Below are 21,048 nucleotides of genomic sequence, written 5' to 3' on the forward strand. Positions count from 1 at the left end.
TTGGAGATGCTCTGACCCAGTCGTCCAGCCATCACAATTTGGCCCTTGTCAAAGTCGCTCAGATCCTTTACGCTTGCCCATTTATCCTGCTTCAAACACATCATCTTCGAGAACTGACTGTTCACATGCTGCCTAATATATCCCACCCCCTGACATGTTTGATGATATGATTGAGATAATCAATGTTATTCACTTCACCTGTCAGTGGTTTTAATGTTATGGCTGATCGGTGTATATGAAACCTACATGTATGATTTTACGGCATGATCTGTCTTATGTACAATACTAAATTACCTTTTAAGAAGGCATATGAAAAACAATTACATTTAATTTGATTACCCAATAGACCCATCTATTTATAAAAATATAAACACGGCAAATGCAATCTACATTAACTCTTTACCTACACACACACACACACACAGACCTACATGTACCATAAGTGTCACATGTATTCACCCATTTCTCTTTTTGATGTACTGATGTAAATTAAGAGAGGTAATTAATTTACTTGAGCACTCATACTAAATATGTTAAACAACGTGCACCTGTGTTCATTTCAAATCCACCTGTGTCCAATTGTATGCTGGCATGAAAAATATCACTGAATTTGGGTGGTCTCATGGCTGAAATGGCAAACAGGAGAAAAAAAAACGCTGGAGAAGGTTATAAAAAGATCAACAAAGCTTTGAACCATACAAGGAGCACTGTGAAATCCATTATAACAAAGTGGGGAAAAAAAATATGGCACAACCCAGACACTACCAAGCTCAAAGGCAACTGCAAGAGAAGTGTCCAAGAGTCCAGCTATGACACTGGAGGAGTTATAGAGCTCACTGGCTGAAATATGAGAACCTGCACAGACATCAACAAGATCACCAGCTCTTCAGAGGCCTGGCCTCTATGGGAGAGAGGCCAGAAGGAAGCCACTTCTGAGAAAGGCTAACATCACATAAAAGTGCACTTTTGGAAAAAGGTTTTGAGCCATTTGGTCTAAAAACCAAAGTGTTATGTTTGGCGCAGACCAAATACAGTCCAACACCGAGGTAACACCATCAAGAGTGGTGGTAGTGGTGGTGGTGGTAGCATCCTGCTCTGGAGTTGCTTTTCAGCAAGAGGAACCTGGAAATCTTGTTGCCATCAAGGGCAACATGGATGAAGCCAAATGCAAGCAAATTCCTGAGTGAAATCTGTTCCAGTCAACCATAAATCTGTGTCTAGTGCAAAAATTTATGTCCCAAGAGAACGATGGTCCAAAAACTACAAAGCAATGGTTTGAAAAAAAGAAGGTTTGTGTTCTGAAATGGCCCTGAGTCAAACCCCTGTGAAAATCTGTGGCATGGCATGAAAATTGCCGCCTACCAGCATTCTCCATCTAATTTGGCAGAGAAAATTTGTGTTGAGGAACGGGGGGAGGGGGGGTAAATAATTCTGAGGACATCCAAATAATTTAATTTGAATAGTAAGATAAATAATCAGGATGAACAAGACATTTTAAATTTATATTTAAATTTACAAATTTAAAATGTACAGTATGTCGAAAATATATAAATGGGATACTAATGTTAATTGTGAATAATGTGAGTAATGTGAATGTTGGATACAGAAGATGAACCACAGCTTGTCTTCAGCCTACAGATTTGACAACAAAAATGGAAGAGAGGTTTTAAATTCGATCTATAAATCTTACGATAACAGCACAAAAAAAAAATACTAACCTTCATAGGTAGAGCAGATGAAGTTGAGTGTGTAGCTCTGAGGCAGGCTGATCCACTGCTGCTCTCCTCCAGACTGCACTGCTCCGGTTCTCTCCTCATTGCTGCAGTCTTCGAACCCTGTCCCATTCCCCGGAGCCCAGTCCTGGTAGCAGATCATCTCTCCAGTCACCCAGTACCAGAAGCCCAGAGCGCAGGTGTGACGCAGGCCGAGCCACACGTGTTCAGTGGAGGCATTTCGAGCCACTTCCTTCACCCAGAGCTGCATCTCCTCAGTGCGCACTGAGACCAGGTCATAATGATGGTTCCTGCAGTATCTCAGAGCTTCTTTCCAGGTCAGATTCTCCTTAATCAGGATCAGCTTATCTGAAAATAAAAGGAAAAAGAAACATGGAAATTTAGTGGAAATTTCTGTAATATATAGTGTGAAATTCTGCAGTGTTGTCTATATCAAAGGAACAGTGTTTCAGAAAACACAAAGCGACTTAAAAGGTGTTGACTAATCCTGTGCACTAAGAAATAAATATAGTAGACATGTTGAATATGTGTAATGTAACTCACTCTCATGGCAGATGAATGGGAGCTTTTCTGTGCAGTTCATATCACTCCAGTAGTGTTGCTCAGACACAGACAATGCAGTACAGTTCAAATGTCCACTGGGTTTGTTAGAGCTCCAGTATCTGAATGAGGAATTACTCTGATCTGACCACTTCCAGGAGTTATTAAACAGACCAATCCAAACATCTTCATTAGTTGAATTTTGACTCACTCTCCAGATCTCGTCATTCTCATTTTGGTTCCTCACACTGACCAGATCAATGTATTTCTCTCTGCAGTAGGTCTGAGCATCATACCAGGTCTTTGTCTCATTAATCAATTTGTATCTGTTAGTGTTTGTGTCATTTTCTGAAAGACATTTAATTCAAATCAATTTAAATCAAATTTCTGCCTTTTCTGCCATTAAAAGAAAAAAATTCAAGGAAAGCTAATAACACACATATCATCGAGACATTTTTCATTACTGTAAAGTCATGAAGTGTTTTTGCCTTGTAATACCATCTACATTTGTGTAAGTTCTTACCTTCATAACACACAAAAGGTCTTTTCTCATTGCACTGCTCATCATTCCACGAGCCATAGTTCATAATGAGTTGAACACAGAACTCATTTTTCTTGCAATTGTTTGGTTCTCCACTCCTCCAGTTTCTGTAAGTGTCTCCGTCTCTGTAGAAAGTTTGGTCTGCCAGAGACCACTGCCATTCCCCAGTGCCCTCTCTCTGTAGACCGATCCAAGCTCGCTCTGCAGTTTCCGTCTTCAGTGTGTGATTCAGCTTCTTCATCTCTTCCATGTTGTTGATGGTGGCGAGATCAGTGTATTTCTCTCTGCAGTAAATCTGAGCTTCACTCCAGTTTTTACTCTCATTCACAAAGTGATAGCGATGAGGAATTAATGCCTCTGCACTATAAACAACTGTAAGAAGCATGAAAATGAGACATGAGAAAATGAGCATGAAAATAATATGATGTTAAGTTGCAGCATAATAGAAATGACCATTTCTGAACATACATCTCTATGCAAACCATAATTATGCAAAAATATAGCAAAAATAGAATGGTCAAATTCAATATTAGAGCAAACACTGGCTAAATTATACCCATACCCTTTTTAAACCTCTTGATGGATTTGTGGATTTGTGTACGCTGCAATATACTGTATGAATTGTCAGATTCTGCATGCAAGATTTGAACCCATGAGCTAGATAGCACCTTGCTATCACAAGATTGAGCCATAGGATGGCCCACTCAGAATCATATCCTGAATATGACTTTTTCATTTCATTTCCTTTAAAGCATTAAAATGTTACAGAAGTTTCAACTAAGCTCAACCAGGGAGAATTGTTTGACCTATGGTAGTCCTACTGTTTAGAAATGTCAATATGCTTTGGATAATTATTGATTTGAGAGAAAAAACTATCACGAAGAGAACTAGTCATGAATGCCATTCCTGAGAAATAGTCATTTGGATATTACAGTGCCCCTATTATTAAACACACATCAAACTCATTGAGCTTCCATAGAATCATGTCTGTTTTTTGTTGATAAATCCAGCAATGCATTCATGAGTTACGTCATCTGGAGAGGCTTTTCCCTAGGAAGAATTGATTGGCCTGGTCAAGCCATATTATTTTTATATGTTGAAGTGTTTTGGTTATTTACTGTGTTCTAATCCGACACGGGTTTTTGATGATACATCAAGAACACTAGGGAAAGTTCAATAAAAGGTATTGCTTACAGGGTTCCCAAGTGTCCTGGAAAACCTGGAATATTGTTGACTAAGTTTCCAGTCATGGATAACGTGGAAAACAGGAGGAAAATATCGTGTGCTGTTATGGAAGGTTGGGTGGCCTGCAGATGGTAAACGAAAATGGCTTGTAGTCCCCGTCAGAAGGGAGCAAATTTTACCAGTTCGCCTGAAGCCTGTTCTGAACTTGCCTCGCTATTGTGGTTGTCATAGTTACTGTGTCAACAAGGCAGATTGTTGTGAGCATAGACATAGCTGATGTCATGAATATTAAGCACAGAACTACTATTCTTATACTATTGCTGTTATTTTATACTGTATGTCAAGCTGAGGCATTTTTATATTGTGAGTATAGAGCATAGTCTAGCTCTTCAAACTCGGATAATTCGATCCCCAGTTTTACTTGTTCCTCGTGATCGAAGAATGTCATTATTAGTGTCATAGAGTACTTATCAATATAGCCTAGTGTTAAAAAGCTTGACATTCTAGCAAAACATCTTGTTCATTGGAGCTGTGTTGCACAGTACAAGCAAAATGAATGACTGAACAAACAGACAGTGTTGAGGAGGCCTGAGTTTATCCAAAAATGTATGAAAAGAAATCTGTATCATCTGTGGACGGTAGCTAACTAAAGTTAGTTACGTTTTAGAGATGAACATTTGAATTTCTTTAAATAAAGAAGAAAAGTGTTCTGTAAGTAGAAATTTCAGGAATAATGGTTCCAATAAATAGACAAAACTTTTTTGTACACATATAAAATGTTAGTAATGACCCTAGTATTTGAATATTTGAATTACGTTCATAAAATAAATATGTACTAATGGGGTCTGTGGAAATTATTTTACAGTTAAAGGGGTCATAGCTGCAAAAGGTTTAAGAACCGCTGGTATAGATGAATTATACAATTTTTGTCATGACCAATGGAATCATGTTAAGATCAAATTTAACTATATGTCTTACATATCAGGGACTAAGACATAAAACACTGCACTATAGCGCCACCCATCGGGCCAGTGCAGGTCCCCTGACTTTCCTGAGTAGGGAGGACACTGCGCCTTGCTGCAAAATTTACAGTCATGGATGCCCAAAGCATTTTAGAGGAGAATCAGAAGAAGTAGAGATAATCGAATTAAAATCCAAACAAAAACTATAGGGCTAGGCAAACACACACACTTGATGCATGATTCAAACTTTTGAGTCAAGAGACTATACTTCTTCTTTACTGAAACAGATTAACAGTAGAGATTTTCCCATAAACATGCAAATATACACAGCTTGCAATACACACACACACTGACCTGAGAAAACGATGATGACAGAAACCCAGTTATGACCCATTTCTGTAAAAAAAATAAATAAATAAATAGAATGTATTACTTTACTACATTATTTGAAGACATTACTACATTATTCATTTGAAGACAATTTATATAATTTCATAACACAAGCGTTAGAATTTAATACCATATAATTAGTACATGCAACTACAATATTTTAGGCCAGGTTCCGCATTGGAGAGTTGGCAGGTTTAGTGTATTGATTTATCATGATAATGTGTAGTTTGGGACCAACCCCATGTATTCACAACTTCTAAGGATGTAATTATCTGACATTATCACCATCTGCTCAAAATTACAGAAGTTTTATGAGAATAAAGACTTTACTGTGCACACCAGTGAAACTGTAGTTAGTACTATTCAAATAAGTAGACACTCTTTCCTTTAACAAGAGCCGTAAATATTTACATACTGCGGCACACCATGCAGTGTTGCTGCTCCTCTTCCCAAAATAAAGTCCCTTCCCCCAAATCATGCATCATTTCACTTATTTCATTAGATTTTATTAGATTGTTCTAAAATGTGATGAACCTAACTCACTATATGATGCACTCAACATTCACTTTATTAGGAACACCTGTACACATGTTCATTAATGCAATTATTCAATCAGCCTTCAATCACTTGGCACTTGGATGAAAAAAGTCACTTTGACCATTGCAGGGGCTGGTTTAAGTATTGAAGGAACTACTGATTTCTTGAATCATGCCAAAAAAAAAAAAGAAGCAGTTCTGTGGGCAGAAACCAGTGACTGTATATATGTGGACAATAAGGTGCCACTAGAGGGACTCAGAGACATTTTGGCTTCACCTTCACACCCCTGTTATAACGCCCACCCATATACTATATAGTACAGTACAGTCATTGACAGAAATGCCTTGTTGATGAGAGAGAATGGCTGGACTGGTTACACACAGCAAAAAAAAAAAATTTATATATATATATCATGTGAAGATATCTCAAGCTAACTAAAGAAAAATGTATCTAATATTTCTCATTATGAGATTGTCATGTAGCAAATATAAGACAATTGAGAGTATTTCTGACCATATTTACTAATTTCATGCTTGAAATTTCTTATTCTATTAAAAGATAATTTTGCTTCCGTCTACCACCCCACTAAAATAAGCAAAATGATCTGTTAGTAAAATAGGAACATTTTGTGCTTGAAATTTGTTTAATCAGATTGTTTAATCAATCTTTATAGTGCCTGACAGGAATAAGAATTGTTCTGTATTCTTAAAATGTTTTTATGGACAATTACTGAATATGGGAGGGTGTGCCCTGACTAAGCTTGTATTGTACATACTCTCTGACACTGAAATGATGATAGCTTTACAATATACATAACGCTCAAAAACAAATCAGTTCCCAAACTAAATAAAAACTTCAAAAACAAATGATTAAATGATCGAGATAAATCAACCAAAATGTTTAATTTGTTTTTTTCTATTAACATTTCACAAAACAACAGTTATCAACAATTATACAACAGTTAGTTCCGGTCCACTAATCTGACTGGACAAGAGGCATTCCACGATTGCTGATATTTACTAAAACCACACTGGGATGTTTCCCTGTTTGTATCACTACACTTGTCTGTTTTTTTTTTTTTTTTAATGAACGTGTAATACAGTAATTTCCTCATTCGTTTTTAAAGTCATTTACTTTATAAAGCACAACTCTGCCATATCCATTTTCTAGACACTAATGCAATATTATAGAAATATAGACCATATTCCAATGCTCATGCATCTCTTACAGCATCTTTATGAAGTTATCCTTTAATAACATGTCATTATTTGCTCAAAAGACAGCAGTTAATCATGAAATCAACAACAAAACAACCATATTGGTAAGGTTTTTTTTTTTTTTTTTAAAGTAATTGCATATATCTCTTACCTGGATGCTCACAGTTTTTTGTATGTATTTCTCTTCCCTGTATGTTGTTGTACCTCAGTGTCCTCTCACTTGTCTGTCCTCTCACTAGTCTGTCCTCTTCACCCCTCCTGTCTCTGTCATATGCAAACCTAGAGAGTGACGTCATCTGAAATACACAACAGAGCACAGTTTCAGGGTTGGGGCTCTTTGCATGAGTTTCTATGGTCAGTCTGTTTTAGAATTTGCCTATTTTGATCATTAACTTGTGCCTTAGAATGTTTTCATGTCTCTTCACTCTCTTAGCGGAAGCCCATGATCGGGTATTGGGTAGCTAAAAGACAGTGTAGAGAACAAAAACCACACACCTGGTCGTTTCCTGTGTGTGTATTTTTATTAGCCAAATTGTGCACACTGAGTATTTTTTGTTTCTGTCTTCTCCAGTGTTTTTTTTCTTCATGTGTTTCTTTGTGATCCTCGAATGTCAGTATACAGGAGTTCAATAACAAGTGACATATCAGTAGGATGGCAATGTCTGTGAAAAAGTATATATTTTGCATGTGGTTACAGGAGCCTGTAAGTCTTCTTTTACGTGTGGTTAACATGTGGTTACAGGGAAAGGTGAGTCTACTTACACACGGATGTGTCAGTGCAATGGCAGCATACGGGAAAGTATAATAATTTGCATGTGTTTACAGGCATCCAGAGGGCCAAAGACAAATATGTCCTTTTCACTCATAGAAGAGTCTAGATGATGAAATCTCACTGCAAGAAATCGTAGCAAGTGAAGATATCTCGAATAAAGTAAAAGTTATCTAATATTTCTCATTATTATTTAACAAATATAAAAATATCATATAACAAAAATAAGACAAGTAAGTCTGTTTCTAGTGCTTGTTCCACTGATTGACTCAGGGGCTGCTGGGATTTTAATCGGCGGTAGATGAGACCTTGCGTTCTCAGTACCTCCTTCTAAACAGCGCAACAAGAGATGAACTGAAAAGAGTGTATTTACCAAAGGGATTCACTGCTTTGTTTCTTTAAAACTTTTCACAGCTGTCATGTTTTTTTTAAAAAAAATTTTAAAAAAACTTAACAGGCATTGAACCACTTTCTGGAAAAAGTTCAGATTTCAAACATTTAAAATTATTGCAGACAAATAAATTACTACTGCTAGAAGCTAGCTGATGTGCTGATGTTACCCGAAGGAAACTTAGATAGCAATACCTTTGCTAGCTAGAAAGCTGACATTCTCCTACATTCTTCAGAGTGGATGCATGAATTTATATTTATTTATTTGCTATAAAATATACTTTATGCTACAATCTCTGACAACTTGTAAATAATCCTGCTAATCGCTCTCAAGTGGCGCAACAGAAAACCGTTTGCCCTAAGCCACTGCCATCTGTGGCCAGGAGCCAAGGGAGCAAATCTGGGTTGAAGGGATGGCATATTCTCTCATCCCTGTCAATCAAATTACCATGAGCAGTTTGAGAAGATGCGGTGACTGGCTTCACATGTCTTGGAGGAAGTATGTGTTAACCCTCACCCTCCCCAGTTGGTAAGTGTTGTATGATAGGGGAAAGCTGACTGGTGGGTGGAAATAAGCAAGTAACCAAATTGGGGAGAAATTGGGAGAAAAAAATCCTGCTAATCATTTACAGCTTTACTAGTGCTAATGGGTATGTCTAATGAGAAATGAAAAAAGAACTCAACTTTTCAACTTTTTTGGAAACACAGATGTTACCTTAAGTAGGTGTTCATTACAATTACAAAACAATATAAGCTATCCAGCTACATGTTTCCCAAATACTAGCAATCTACGATTACAACAGAAATAGTAGCAAGTTATTGCTAGAGAATATGGACAAATTGTATAATTAGCCTCAGATTGTCACGTCCTATTCTGCTGGAATATAGGGTGGGATAGAGGGAGTGCTGAGTTTTGTTGGGCTGATTGCATTCTGAGTTTTGTTGGTCTGAGAGGGAGTGTTGTTTTTCGTGGTGTGATTGGGTGTATATGTGTGTGTCAGTGTAATGTACCTGTGAAAGCAGATGGATGGTGGATACTTGGTAGTTCCTAGCAAACAGCTGTTCTATTGATTGATTTATGCCAATTGTCTGTGGTATTGTCTGATGCAAAAATTTGGATGGAGTGTGCTTAAGCCCAGTCTGCTTGACTTGACTTTTGTCCATCTTATTCCTCATGAACATTTTATTTCCCCAGGACCTGGATAATATTTTTAGTTTTGAAGTAATGTTTGTGGAATAGATTGGGAAGCACAGAACATAATTACAAATAAAGTTACAAATAAACACTGTTCTCCATTTTGCGTCATTATGATCAGGTGTCTAATTGATCGTTTCCTTCTCCACAATTGTACATCAGCAGACTCTGTTGTTGAAACAGACGAAATAAATAATATATGCATATGCACACACATACCTATGGCCCATGAGTTACCAAAGGTCACTGTGAATAAGTCATGAATCTCTTTCTGTAAGATTAATGACAAATCCCACAAACTGTCTGTCCCAAACCTTAAAGACCTTCTCCCCTCAGAGGTCACTATAATTGCATTTTAATCCACCATTAACATAAAGCTATAAATCACAGCAGCATAGTAGCTGAAATGCTAAGGATGGGGCCTTAATGACCTATTACTGGCTTCTGATCAGCATTGTATCTAGCAATATTCTTCTAGACAGGCTGAAACATTTTGTTGGAGTTAAGGGAATGGATCTTTCCTCGCTAAGGTCTTATGTGACTGATCGATACAAAAGTGAAGTTTGATGTTCCACAAGGCTCTAAGGCCACTGTTTTCTTTCCTATATCCACCTGTTTCCTACGCCTCATTATGCTTTGCGCAAATTATGGGAGTAATTTCCGTTCAGACGTAAACAAACCTATCACAGCGGTGTCGCTAATCATTCATTCATTCAAGAAGGCTCAAGATGCAAGATGTGGAATCATACGTAGCTAGATGTAGAATCACACTCTGACAGAGCCTATAAAGGACAACATCAACATACCCGTCCCTTTCTTAATAGAGGAATGGGAGGACAATTTATAAAAGTGGCCGCGGATAACTTACAGTAGCACATTTAACTATTTTGTTGATTCAGTTGCTTGTGATGAGCAATTTGAAAAGCGCGAAGGCTTACCAGTATCTTCACAGTCATGTGTTACTTAAGGATGTGGGAAATGATTTTGGGTACTTAAAAGCTGACGTAGAGCCAAGTCAAAGCCTGAAAGTTTTACACCATAAAGCTTGGGTTTTAGTGGCAACATCAGGTGTCATACAGACTGCAGGGTGCTCATGTATCGCAGGTCCAGGACGCTCTTGTAGTCACGCAGCTGCAATACTGTGGAAGGTCAGTAAATTAAGGATAAAAAAAGATGATATTGATAATTATTATTATTAATAATATTATTATTACTAGTATTGGTATTAGGCTAGTAGTAGTAGCATTATCTGAGCTCTACTAGTCTTTTATAGCTACAGCACTAGGAGGAGTCTGCCTTAACTTTAGGTCTGTGTATGTAGCACTCTTCTTTAAGCCAAAATTAAGTTTCGCCTGGTTGTAAGTGCAGCCACAAACAACACATTTTGTACTTGAGCTTTGAAATAATATATTAACATATTCCCGCCTGAAGCAACAAAGAGTATTAGTTTTTAACACATGAATCACGACATAAACAACAACTACTGCTGTCAGAGCAAGCCAGTCAATACTACTGTAGGTTGAAGCACTGTATCTAATATTAGTTTTACCTGGTCAGAATGTTTGTCCATAAAAATAAATTTTTTTGGTCTTCTTCAACCTCCTGCCAGGAAAGAAAAAGTCATGCCTCTGAGTGAAAAATAAAGTAAGATGTCATTGAGTGTGAAGGGAGTAGACCAAAGTCATGTTGCACTCCTCACTCGTTCCCAGGTGTCCTCCTCCAGGTGTCTATCTCTCCCTTGCTTCGTTTATCAGCTGCCATCTAGTCAGTGTCTGGAATAAATAAATATATTTTGATATCAAGAGCAACTGAACAAGACGTAAACATTGCCAAATGCACCATTTGCTCTTGTTGTTCATGGTGATCTTCAAAAAAAAGCATATGGAAGTCCGTTGTGGGTATGATTTTCTTCCTACTTCCTCTGAGGTACCAAGGTGTATGGTTGTGGACACAGGTTCCACAAAAAAAAAAAAGGTGAGTGAACGTCTGTGTATAGCTGCTATGACATAAGTGATAACAGTAACTAACTTACAGTGGCTGGAACTAACAATTGTAGAATGACAGGATAAGAGTTGGTGGGGAAAAAAAGGAAAATGGATGCCTAAACCATGATAATAGGTCCCTAATGGAGAAAAATACAGGTATGTGTGGATAGAGAATTGGTTTCAAGAGAGTAATTTCACAAGAAAGATTCCTTTCAGTGTAGGAGTGGGTAGAAAACCCACAGTACTTTACTGTATGTGTGACCTCCATGTTCACTTATTATCCTGCTTGAGGTTACAGAATCTGTGTGTTGGTTCTACGCAAGAGTTTCTGACCTTCAAGGAGAAAGAAAAGCTGGCCACAGGCTGCAGGCTGGATTTGTAGTGAATGAGCATACACACAGATCCCAGAACAACGTGTGTGTGTGTGTGTGCTCTTGTGTAGCTGTACAGCTGGAAAACTCCAGTGGCTTTAGGGGGATCAACACTGCAGCGTGTTTGGTCCTCTCTCTGCCTACTAATGGTGTGCATTCTGCTTTGATCCATAGTGTGGAGAACAGAGTAAGTGTATGTTTATGGTGGCTATACAAAAACAGAATCCAAATTTGCCTCAATGCATGGCGCATTTTTATGCATTTACTGAACTAACATGCATGTTTTGGCTCAATAGTTCCCTGAATCAGGAGTACAGTAGGACAAATGCATAAGTGAGTAAAATGAGTAAAATAAAGACTCGACTTTTATTATTGTATTGTTTGTGTAGAAAGAGTGTGACATTTGGAAACATTACATACAATAACTACTGTATGTTCTGTATTAAATGGACTTAATTTGTGTAAACAAATATAACATGTAAGTGTTGTAAGTCTCAAAATTCTCTTTCACACTTTTTAACAGTCTTGCTTGGAACACATTCTCTTGCAAGATACAAGTGGAAGAGATACTCATAAATATTCCAGTCATCCAAAACTCTTTTAATATCACCAAAATCATCTCTTTCTGCTGTGAAAAATTACATAGTGTGAGCTTTTTTGCTCAGTCAGACATCAGGTTACATTTAGGTTACATTAATCGTCATCACGGCTTTAACTTCCATTGCTATGCAGACGACACCCAGCTCTATATCAGTTCTCAACACAGCTCTCCTTTTCCCACCAACTCCATAACAGCTTGTATTAATGATATAAATGCTTGGATGACCAGTAACTTTCTCAAACTCAACACTGACAAAACAGATCTACTACTTGTCGGTTCACCAAAAGATGTTACTCCTTTCTATGCTGATAATATTAACATTGCTGGGATTTTGGTTCGACCCTCCACCACCTTTAAAAACCTGGGTATAATCTTTGACTCCTCTCTCTCCTTCCTTCCTCACGTTTCTTCACTCACAAGAAAGAAGGCAAATCTGCCTTCTTTCACCTCCCTAATATTGCTCGTTTAGGTCCCTTCTTAAATATCAATGACGCTGAGACACTGGTTCATGCCTTCATCACTTCTCGACTCGACTACTGTAATTCTCTTTTCTATGGTCTACCAAACACAACATTAAATAAGCTCCAATATATCCAGAACTCTGCAGCTAGGGTTCTCACTTTTTCTAAGAAATCCTCTCATATTATTCCCATCCTACACAGACTTCACTGGCTACCTGTTCGTTTTCGTATTCAATACAAGGTTCTCCTCATCACCTTCAAAGCACTTCATGGTCTCGCCCCCCCATACATTTCTGATCTCATTCATACTTACTCCCCAGTTCGCACATTACGCTCTTCAGATACTGGTCTACTGTTTGGGAATTCTCTTCCCAAAAACATACGTGATCTTTCTTCATTACAGGATTTCAAAACCCACCTTAAAACACATCTTTTTCTTTCTTGTTTTTCTGATCTCTGACTGTATGATCTGACTCATGCCATGGATTTCTTGTTTATTTCCTTTTGTTCTTTGTCTGCTGTCATGTTTATCTATTTTCATATTGTAAAGTGACCTTGAGTTTGCAGAAAGGTGCTATATAAAATAAACGTATTATTATTATTTATTATCAGGTGTTCTGTGGAAATCTTGCTGACTCATCTAAATCAGTCCATTAGACTAAAACTATGTTATTAGGGCTGACTCTAGATTGGTAGTTCCAGTACCATTGACACAAGCTTACCCTGGGGTTCACTTTGCCTCTTAGCAACCCAAACCCAACATTTCAAGACAGTATGAAAATACAAAATACATGCTTGTTTGCTGAAGTCATATATACAGTATAATTTGGCAACTTTGATAAAGCAATATTTGATCAAAGCAATATTTCGGGTCAATGGTGTCACAAATGTTTCAAATAGGTGTTTCAAGTGCTGTCTGTAAAAGACTATAGACACTGTTGTGTGTGTATGCGTAAAGAAACTTACTTTCAGGATGAAAATTATGAACGAGGGTCCTTAGAGGTGCCAACATTGTGTTTACTGCATTAAAAAATAAGCTACCCTAGAGTTTCCTGATTCTTATCTTAACTGTTTTCAGTAGGACTGTCATCTTCTGGACTGAGCTGAAGAACTGCAGAGGGCATGTGGTGTGTCCACATTTAGTCAAGCAAAGGCCTTCTTATTAAGTTCTTATGTCAGTGTAGTTCATAGAGGGAAAGGAATTTTAATCCTGCAGGGACCTTTTTTAAAAATCCCACTCCAATCTGCTCTTGAAGGAATTCTGATCAATCCTGCCTGCCCCTGTGGTTATTTTTACATAGACTCACCCTCAAAGTTTTATTTATTGATTCCGTTTCCCAAATACAGTATAAATTTAAGTTAGTAATTTAAACTAAAAAGTCCCTGATCAGGATAAAGCATTTAGTAAAGATGGACGAATTAACTTAGCAAAAAAGTGCAAGCAACCTGCTATATCCAATAAGCTCCAATGTTAAAAAACAGGGCCCAAAGTTTCATATCAGACCTACTGCTCAAGTGTTGGGTCCTGTGGGATCCCAGTCACAAAGCACACCTCTATTTGGCCCATTCTTTAATCACATAGCTTATAGCTTCAAATAGTATAACACCTAATAAAACCTGTAACAGACTTTGATTAAGAATAACCAGCTTTGCATTAATTTCATAAACAGAAGACAACAGGCACTTAAAGACCCGACTCTAATTTTAAGACAGCCTAGAGCATGTTAATGACATTAATTTGTGATCACACACTGCCCCCTGATGGGAAACTGCAGAGAATTTCAGTACAGTTTGAACATTGCATATTCAGGGGGCCAATCACAAAGTGCTTGGAACCCTTGTTTTATGTATTGCCATAAAAATCAACAAAATTTATGTAAGGATATTGTTTATTTTTTGAGGATTTTTAATTTGGGGATAGATTTTTCACATACTTTATTTATTTATTTATTTCAAATAATTATGATGCCATATGTTTAGAATTTTTGTAACTGGTAATGCTGGTAACAACTAACAACCAACTTGATTTAGATTTAATTATTATCCCTGCTTTCAGTCAGCAAGAATAGACTAATCAGCATGGTATGTTATTTGACATCATATTATAGCTTTATTGTATTGCTACTAGAACACCTCCAACCCAAAAGGTCAAGTTTTATTTGTATTTTTTTTTTTTATTTGATGCAGGAGCTACACGGTTACAAACCACACACATCATCATGAAGATGTACTCCAACATTACAAGATGATGAGGAGGGAAACAGGCAGGTGGTGAGTTACAGATCAGTAGTGTCCTCTGAGCAAGCTATGGGATTTTATTTAATCTGTCACTGGTTAGACCTGAGTAATCAGGCTAATACACTATAATGGCAGTGATCTGGAGTCATTAGTCAAGTGCTGTGCTTGAAAGCACACAGTGCTTGCAAATGGGAAGTTAACACAGTGCAAAGTACCTGCAGCCAAAACAAATGAGGTAAGCATCTCTCACTGGCATAGATGCAAGGAATTTGAGCAGAGCTGGATTTATGGTAAATGTACCAGAAATATGGAGATGCATGGTAGCAGTAAATTGAATTTGAGATGTATTTGTCAAGAGGACAAAAGCTTCTCATGTAGAGAGAATCTTGGGAGGAAAACAAGGCAATAAATTACAATATTTATAACCTGAAGTCATTATAAGAGAAAAAAAAGGAAGGCTACAAACGTTTAGTCCTTCCCTCAAAGTAATTTCTGAACTTTTATCATGAGTCAGCTTTTGAAAATCTTTATAAATTTCTAAACATGATATTATGTTGATACTTAGAGTCAAAGTTGGGGCAAGTCTTTATATAGAAATGCATTAAAACAAATTACATAAGTAAAAACACAACTGGATGTGCTGTTATAGGAAAATAATCAGTGATGGAGTGGTAACTGTTGCCACCTGAAAGTTGATTCTTTTCCTAGAACAGCAGTGCTGTATTCCTCTCATACCACAACAGTGTTGTAACATTGTAGAACATCCACGAAACACTCCTGTTCTCACTTACATTATAGCAGGTATAGATATAACAGCCCCTTTTTTTCTCTCTCTCTTGAAGACAAAAAAAAACAGTAAGTGAAAACTCTTCTGTCTTGAAGATGTTGCAGAACTTGAAAGTTACCTCTGACTGGTACAAAGCAATTGCTCTGGAGACAATTGCTAAATAAATGCCTCCTCACAGAAAACGTCACCGTATTAAAGATTACACATCTGTTCATGTGGAGCATCCTCCATTCAAGTCTCTGTGTAATTCGTTACTATAGAAACAGTAACATATTAGAATTAAAGCATTAATATAAACCTGTGATTTGATCAATCAATACCTTCTGACCAATCAAGCATTGAACACCATTGTAGTAGTGTAGTGTAGTGATAACGTTTATGAAATTATGGCTTATGAGATTATGAGTTATTACAAATTGGGCTTGGTCTAGAAGGCGAAAATGTCATAAGACCAAAAATATAATACCTTCTATTACATTATGACTTATTAGATATTAAGCATTTAAGTGCTGAAAATAACAATTACGATGTAACCAGGTATATCGTGTGTCAAAGATTTAAATTGCTAATCTGACTCTTGCATTGCTCATAATGGTTATGACCCAGATATAATTATGACAAGAATATACCACCCAGTTTTTGCCATGTTATCAACTTATGGGTGACATATTTTTAGCTCTTCCTCTCTTTTCCTCAGCTAGCTAACAGTGTGTCAGCTTACTGCTTGGCTCACTTAATGTTCTTGCACTTCTCTGCCAAAAAGAGAAGAGTATAAAACATGGCAGAATTGGCAGGTCCTCAGATAAAGTAGTGCTTAATGTCCACAATATGCTAGCATTTATTATTGCCCTCCATGCTTTTTTCAAACCTGCCCTGAATGCTTGCGACATGTTAAACTGCTGTGCCATGAGAAATAACTGGTATTTGCTTCTATCAAGGCTTCTAAAAGATTTTAACTTCAGTACTGATATTGGGCAGTGATGGGAAGGAAGGGTGCATGTTACAAGGTCCAATTCATATGAATTTTCACAAGCAAGTCACTGCAAGCAAGCAAGTCCTTTGCTTTATGCTTTAAGCTATCACCTGTTTTCCTCTACCTTTTCTCAGCAGGTTCAGATTCAGGTGTTACTGTAATGGTAACAATGACTACGGTGCGATTAGGAACCCTCCCGTGAGAGGTTTAGCCTCCAATTCAATTACACTGAGCTCTTGTTTTTAATAAGGAACTTGTCTATTAAGTCCACTCAGTGAATTTCTGTTAGCAATTTTTTTGATTAGGAAAGAGTCTTGCTAGTAGAGGAGATGTATGAGAAAAAACTATCAAAATTTCTTGTTACTCTTATTTTAAAATATCAACCAGTGAGGTCAATATACGCTCTGAAGTTGATTATTTCGTATACCAGCACATCCTGAAGTTTTTTATTCCTCTCATACTGCAGCAATATGTAAATTTTTTACAAGTGTTTATCTAGTAAAGAATGAGTCTAGATTGTTGGAAAATTGCAAACTGCATGCCTAAAGCATCACCCTCACCATAACATGCTTCTCAAACAGATGTTTTTGTGGGATCCAACACACTGTTATCAATAAAAATGAACAAAAGATCATTGCAGAGGTTTAAAATAATAGTCTTAGCTCCATCTTTGATGACAAACTACTTTCGTTCTCGGTACATAGTTTGGTGTCACTTGAAAGATCAATTACATTTGGCAAAATTGTGTGCATTTTATTTTTGCCCTGTGTATATATATATATATATATATATATATATATATATATATATATATATATATAGTGTGTGTGTGTGTGTGTGTGTGTGTGTGTGTAACGACAAATAGAAAATAACTGATGCATCTCCAGCCAGTTGTGCCATATAGAGTTGTTCTGTGTTGTTCAGTGACAAATTACACAATAAAGAAATTAATACAGAGAGAAAATAAAAGTACACAAGTATTTATATACCACTTTTATAAAACCTTTCTTGGAAAATTGCAGTGTAATTGGGTTATAAAAATAAGCCATTTTTGAGAGTTTTTCAGGTTTGTAGGTTGTGTACACCACAGCTCTGCTCCCAGACTGAAAACACTTTTGTCACGACACAATGAGACTACAAGTGTTGAATCAGGGCTGAATTTGGCCTTTCAGGCTGTGGTTTAAAAGAACACTGTCACCTAGAGGACTGAGCATGTAATAGCTTACAGTGCACAATTTTCTTCACTTCTGTGTTTCGTAAAGTGACCTTCAAATCGAGAAAGGGCACTATATATAAATTAAACCTACTATTAGTACAGATACATTTCAAAACACAAAAATACAGTGATTTTACCTACCTTTACGGAGTAGGAGATTATGAGGTGATTAATTAAGGACATACATTCATGGGGGAAAAAAATCCCTTTTGGATCATTTGTTTTCTGCTTAAGAGCATGTTAGCTGTTTTCATTTGCAGAACAAAATGTCCTTCCTACACTCAATATTGAAACTGATTCAGTTCTACCATTATAATACAAACAGCAGTCAATTATTTTCAAAGCATCATGTGTATTCTTGTGCCTCCTCCAGAGTAATGCCACAGCCACTTGAGGAAGTGATAGAGAGACAGAGCTACACATCTCACTGGGACCCTTGAATGTAATTGATCTTATTAGCTGTTGAGTAGCCTAGATTAATTTATTCATATGCTTTGTAAAAGCAGTCATTCTTGGCCTACTGAAAACACTTAACATTAAACTGTAACTGCTGGATTATATCTGTACAACTAGAAATGCATTTTCTAAGGACAACTGTGTGTTTGGGTAGGGCTGTAAGTGATGGAAGCATGAAAGAAATATTCCAATTTTTTTTTCCAATTTTTAAGCATTTAGTTTAAAAAGCATTTATTAGAGAGAGAACTGTTAATGCTAAAATTAGTGTTTTAGAAAATGTCTAACATGAAAAACCTGTCTTAGCTATATTAGCTTATAATATAAGCTAAGATTAATAAGCTTAATATAAGCTTATATAAGCTTAATGCATAATTGATCTATGAATCACCATGTTAGGCACTCTTATTCCTCATTAATGCTTCATCTATTTTTAACAAAAAGAAATTACAACTTTAAAGACCAACATTATTTTTAAAACAGTTGTGTCAGTTAAAGGTTGTTCATCAACTCTAACATCACGACGTTTTCCCAATTTTCATTCATGACCATGCAGCACTCATCAAAAGCTATATTACAACATGAAGTCAACCATTTAGCTTTAATGCACAGTGAATACATTTATACATTCTGTTATTTAAGATAAAACACAAAGAAATAGCTATCCTTATCATTTATTTGTTTCACAGCCATTATCCAAATGATGTCTCTGCCTAAAACAGCTATGTGGCATTATACTAATCATGCAGGACTAGGTGTCTGGGTTTATTTGTAAGGATAATGTTTAAAAACTGTACATTTAGGCTTGTTGGAGACAAACCCCTTTTGTCTTTTATTCCAAGTTTTGAAGAAGAGGGCCATTTGGCATTCAGCTAAATGTCTAGATGGATTTTGCTAACAATGCATAAAGCTGTTCATTTTAGGTTATGGGACACACACAGCTGAACTTTATCCACTGAGGGATTTTGAGAGATTTTGACCCCAGAATGAAGAATATTCGATAGTACATTAGTATTCATCCTGCACTTCATCCCTCCTTTCATACTCTTGTGGACTGCGAGGCTTATTGTTGAGACAGTGAAGGGATCAAATTTTAATAACTTGATCTGGCAGTTTCTTTGCATGATAGACATCAGGATAAAGGACTTTTATGATTTTCACTTCCTTAAGAAGAGGGTCAAATTTAAATTCATAGTGCTCTGCCAAGGCCCTCGAGCAACCCCAGCAGGATGATACAAGGACTTCACAACAACAAGTAATCATAGTCGAGCTGTGACGACATGAAAATTGCAGTGCCTGAAACCCTGGCTTTTAGGAAGCATTCCTTTACAAACCACAGTGATAACTGAAAACGGCTGAGCAAGAAGGAACTTGGCCACACAGACCCAGAGACACCTGTGTAAAAACACCTGTGTAAAAAATTGAGAAGCTTGTCTCTCTCGACAAGTCGGGCATGGCACTTAACAGCTTGGCACTCCGCATGACCATGCCTGTCCGAAGTGCACAGAAATCGTGGGTCTGTTGCTCTGGGGCTGCATAAATTTGGAACGCCAGAACCAACCAGCATAAAATTTAAGCCTGAGTGCTCTCATAACAAGTGCTCTCCCTCAAGCTTCAACAGAGACCTTCCACAGGTATCTCTTTTTTCTAGTTCTGGAAAACCAAACCCAGGTCAGTTGACTCTTTCTAGTCAATCTGGTTACAGAAAAGCAGGAGCTACACTTGCATTCAGATGATGTGTACAGACGTTAACTGCTGGTTGAGGAAGTTCTTGCAGGCTGATAATGACCTTTAAACTGCAATCTCAGCAGTGTCTGAGGAGAGGTCTGGTTCTGCCACATCCAGCTCATGTGCACCAATGATAGGCTCTAAGCTATCTGTGATAGCAGCTATCCTGTGACAGTGGAGTGTGCTTTGCCACAGTGCAAGTATTTGACAGCTTTCGTTTGAGATTCAGGCAAGTCCCAGCTCACCCATGTTTGGGCTCTGTGGCACATGCAAGACAAGCAATTGTGGCAGGCATCACTGATGGTTTCATCAACCATCACTGATGGTTTCATACTGCAAAACAATTTAGACTGCAGTTATGTTGGATATTCTGCTTCTAGCACTGGACCAGGGGCCTCTGATCTGCTCTGCCTGATCTGTGCAAATAAACCCTACAGAAGTTATCTTGTTGGTAGTAGGGTGCAGGTTTCTAATCATCAAAAAAGCATGGCCAAAAGGACCACTCCTGTGGAGCCCTTAAAAAAAAAAAAAAAAAAAAAAAAAAACTTTTGTCTTTCAGCAACTATGGAGGACCCACCTACTACCTTTCGGGGAAGCATCTGAACTTCCTTAATCTACCTAAACAGTCCCCACCCCACTCATTCTTACAAAGCACACTTCTGAAGGGCAGGGACTGGTAATGGGGTCTTTAACAACTGCAAATAATAGCTTGTAGGAGGGTCACTCTGTCACAAGGAGTTCATTCTATTGGAGAAAGACACTATAAAGATGTTTTA

General features: G+C 37.3%; 1 protein-coding gene across 2 annotated transcripts; it reads right to left on the reverse strand.

Annotated features, from left to right (window-relative positions):
* Nucleotides 1-491: 491 nt before the first annotated feature.
* Nucleotides 492-17,613, reverse strand: LOC113535442 (macrophage mannose receptor 1). Of its 2 annotated transcripts, XM_026928727.3 has the most exons (7): nt 7,868-17,613; nt 7,257-7,401; nt 5,316-5,357; nt 2,797-3,186; nt 2,277-2,621; nt 1,719-2,081; nt 492-1,632 (listed from the first exon to the last, which is right to left on the reverse strand). In XM_026928727.3, the coding sequence occupies exons 2-7, from the start codon at nt 7,399-7,401 to the stop codon at nt 1,628-1,630; spliced, it is 1,290 nt and encodes a 429-aa protein (XP_026784528.3). In that variant the 5' UTR covers nt 7,868-17,613; the 3' UTR covers nt 492-1,627. The 2 variants fall into 2 exon arrangements, with proteins under 2 accessions (XP_026784528.3, XP_053085897.1); XM_053229922.1 differs by lacking the exon at nt 2,277-2,621 and having other exon boundaries at nt 7,257-17,613.
* Nucleotides 17,614-21,048: the final 3,435 nt, after the last annotated feature.

Source organism: Pangasianodon hypophthalmus, chromosome 26, assembly GCF_027358585.1.
Source record: "Pangasianodon hypophthalmus isolate fPanHyp1 chromosome 26, fPanHyp1.pri, whole genome shotgun sequence".
NCBI classification, from domain to species: Eukaryota; Metazoa; Chordata; class Actinopteri; order Siluriformes; family Pangasiidae; genus Pangasianodon; species Pangasianodon hypophthalmus.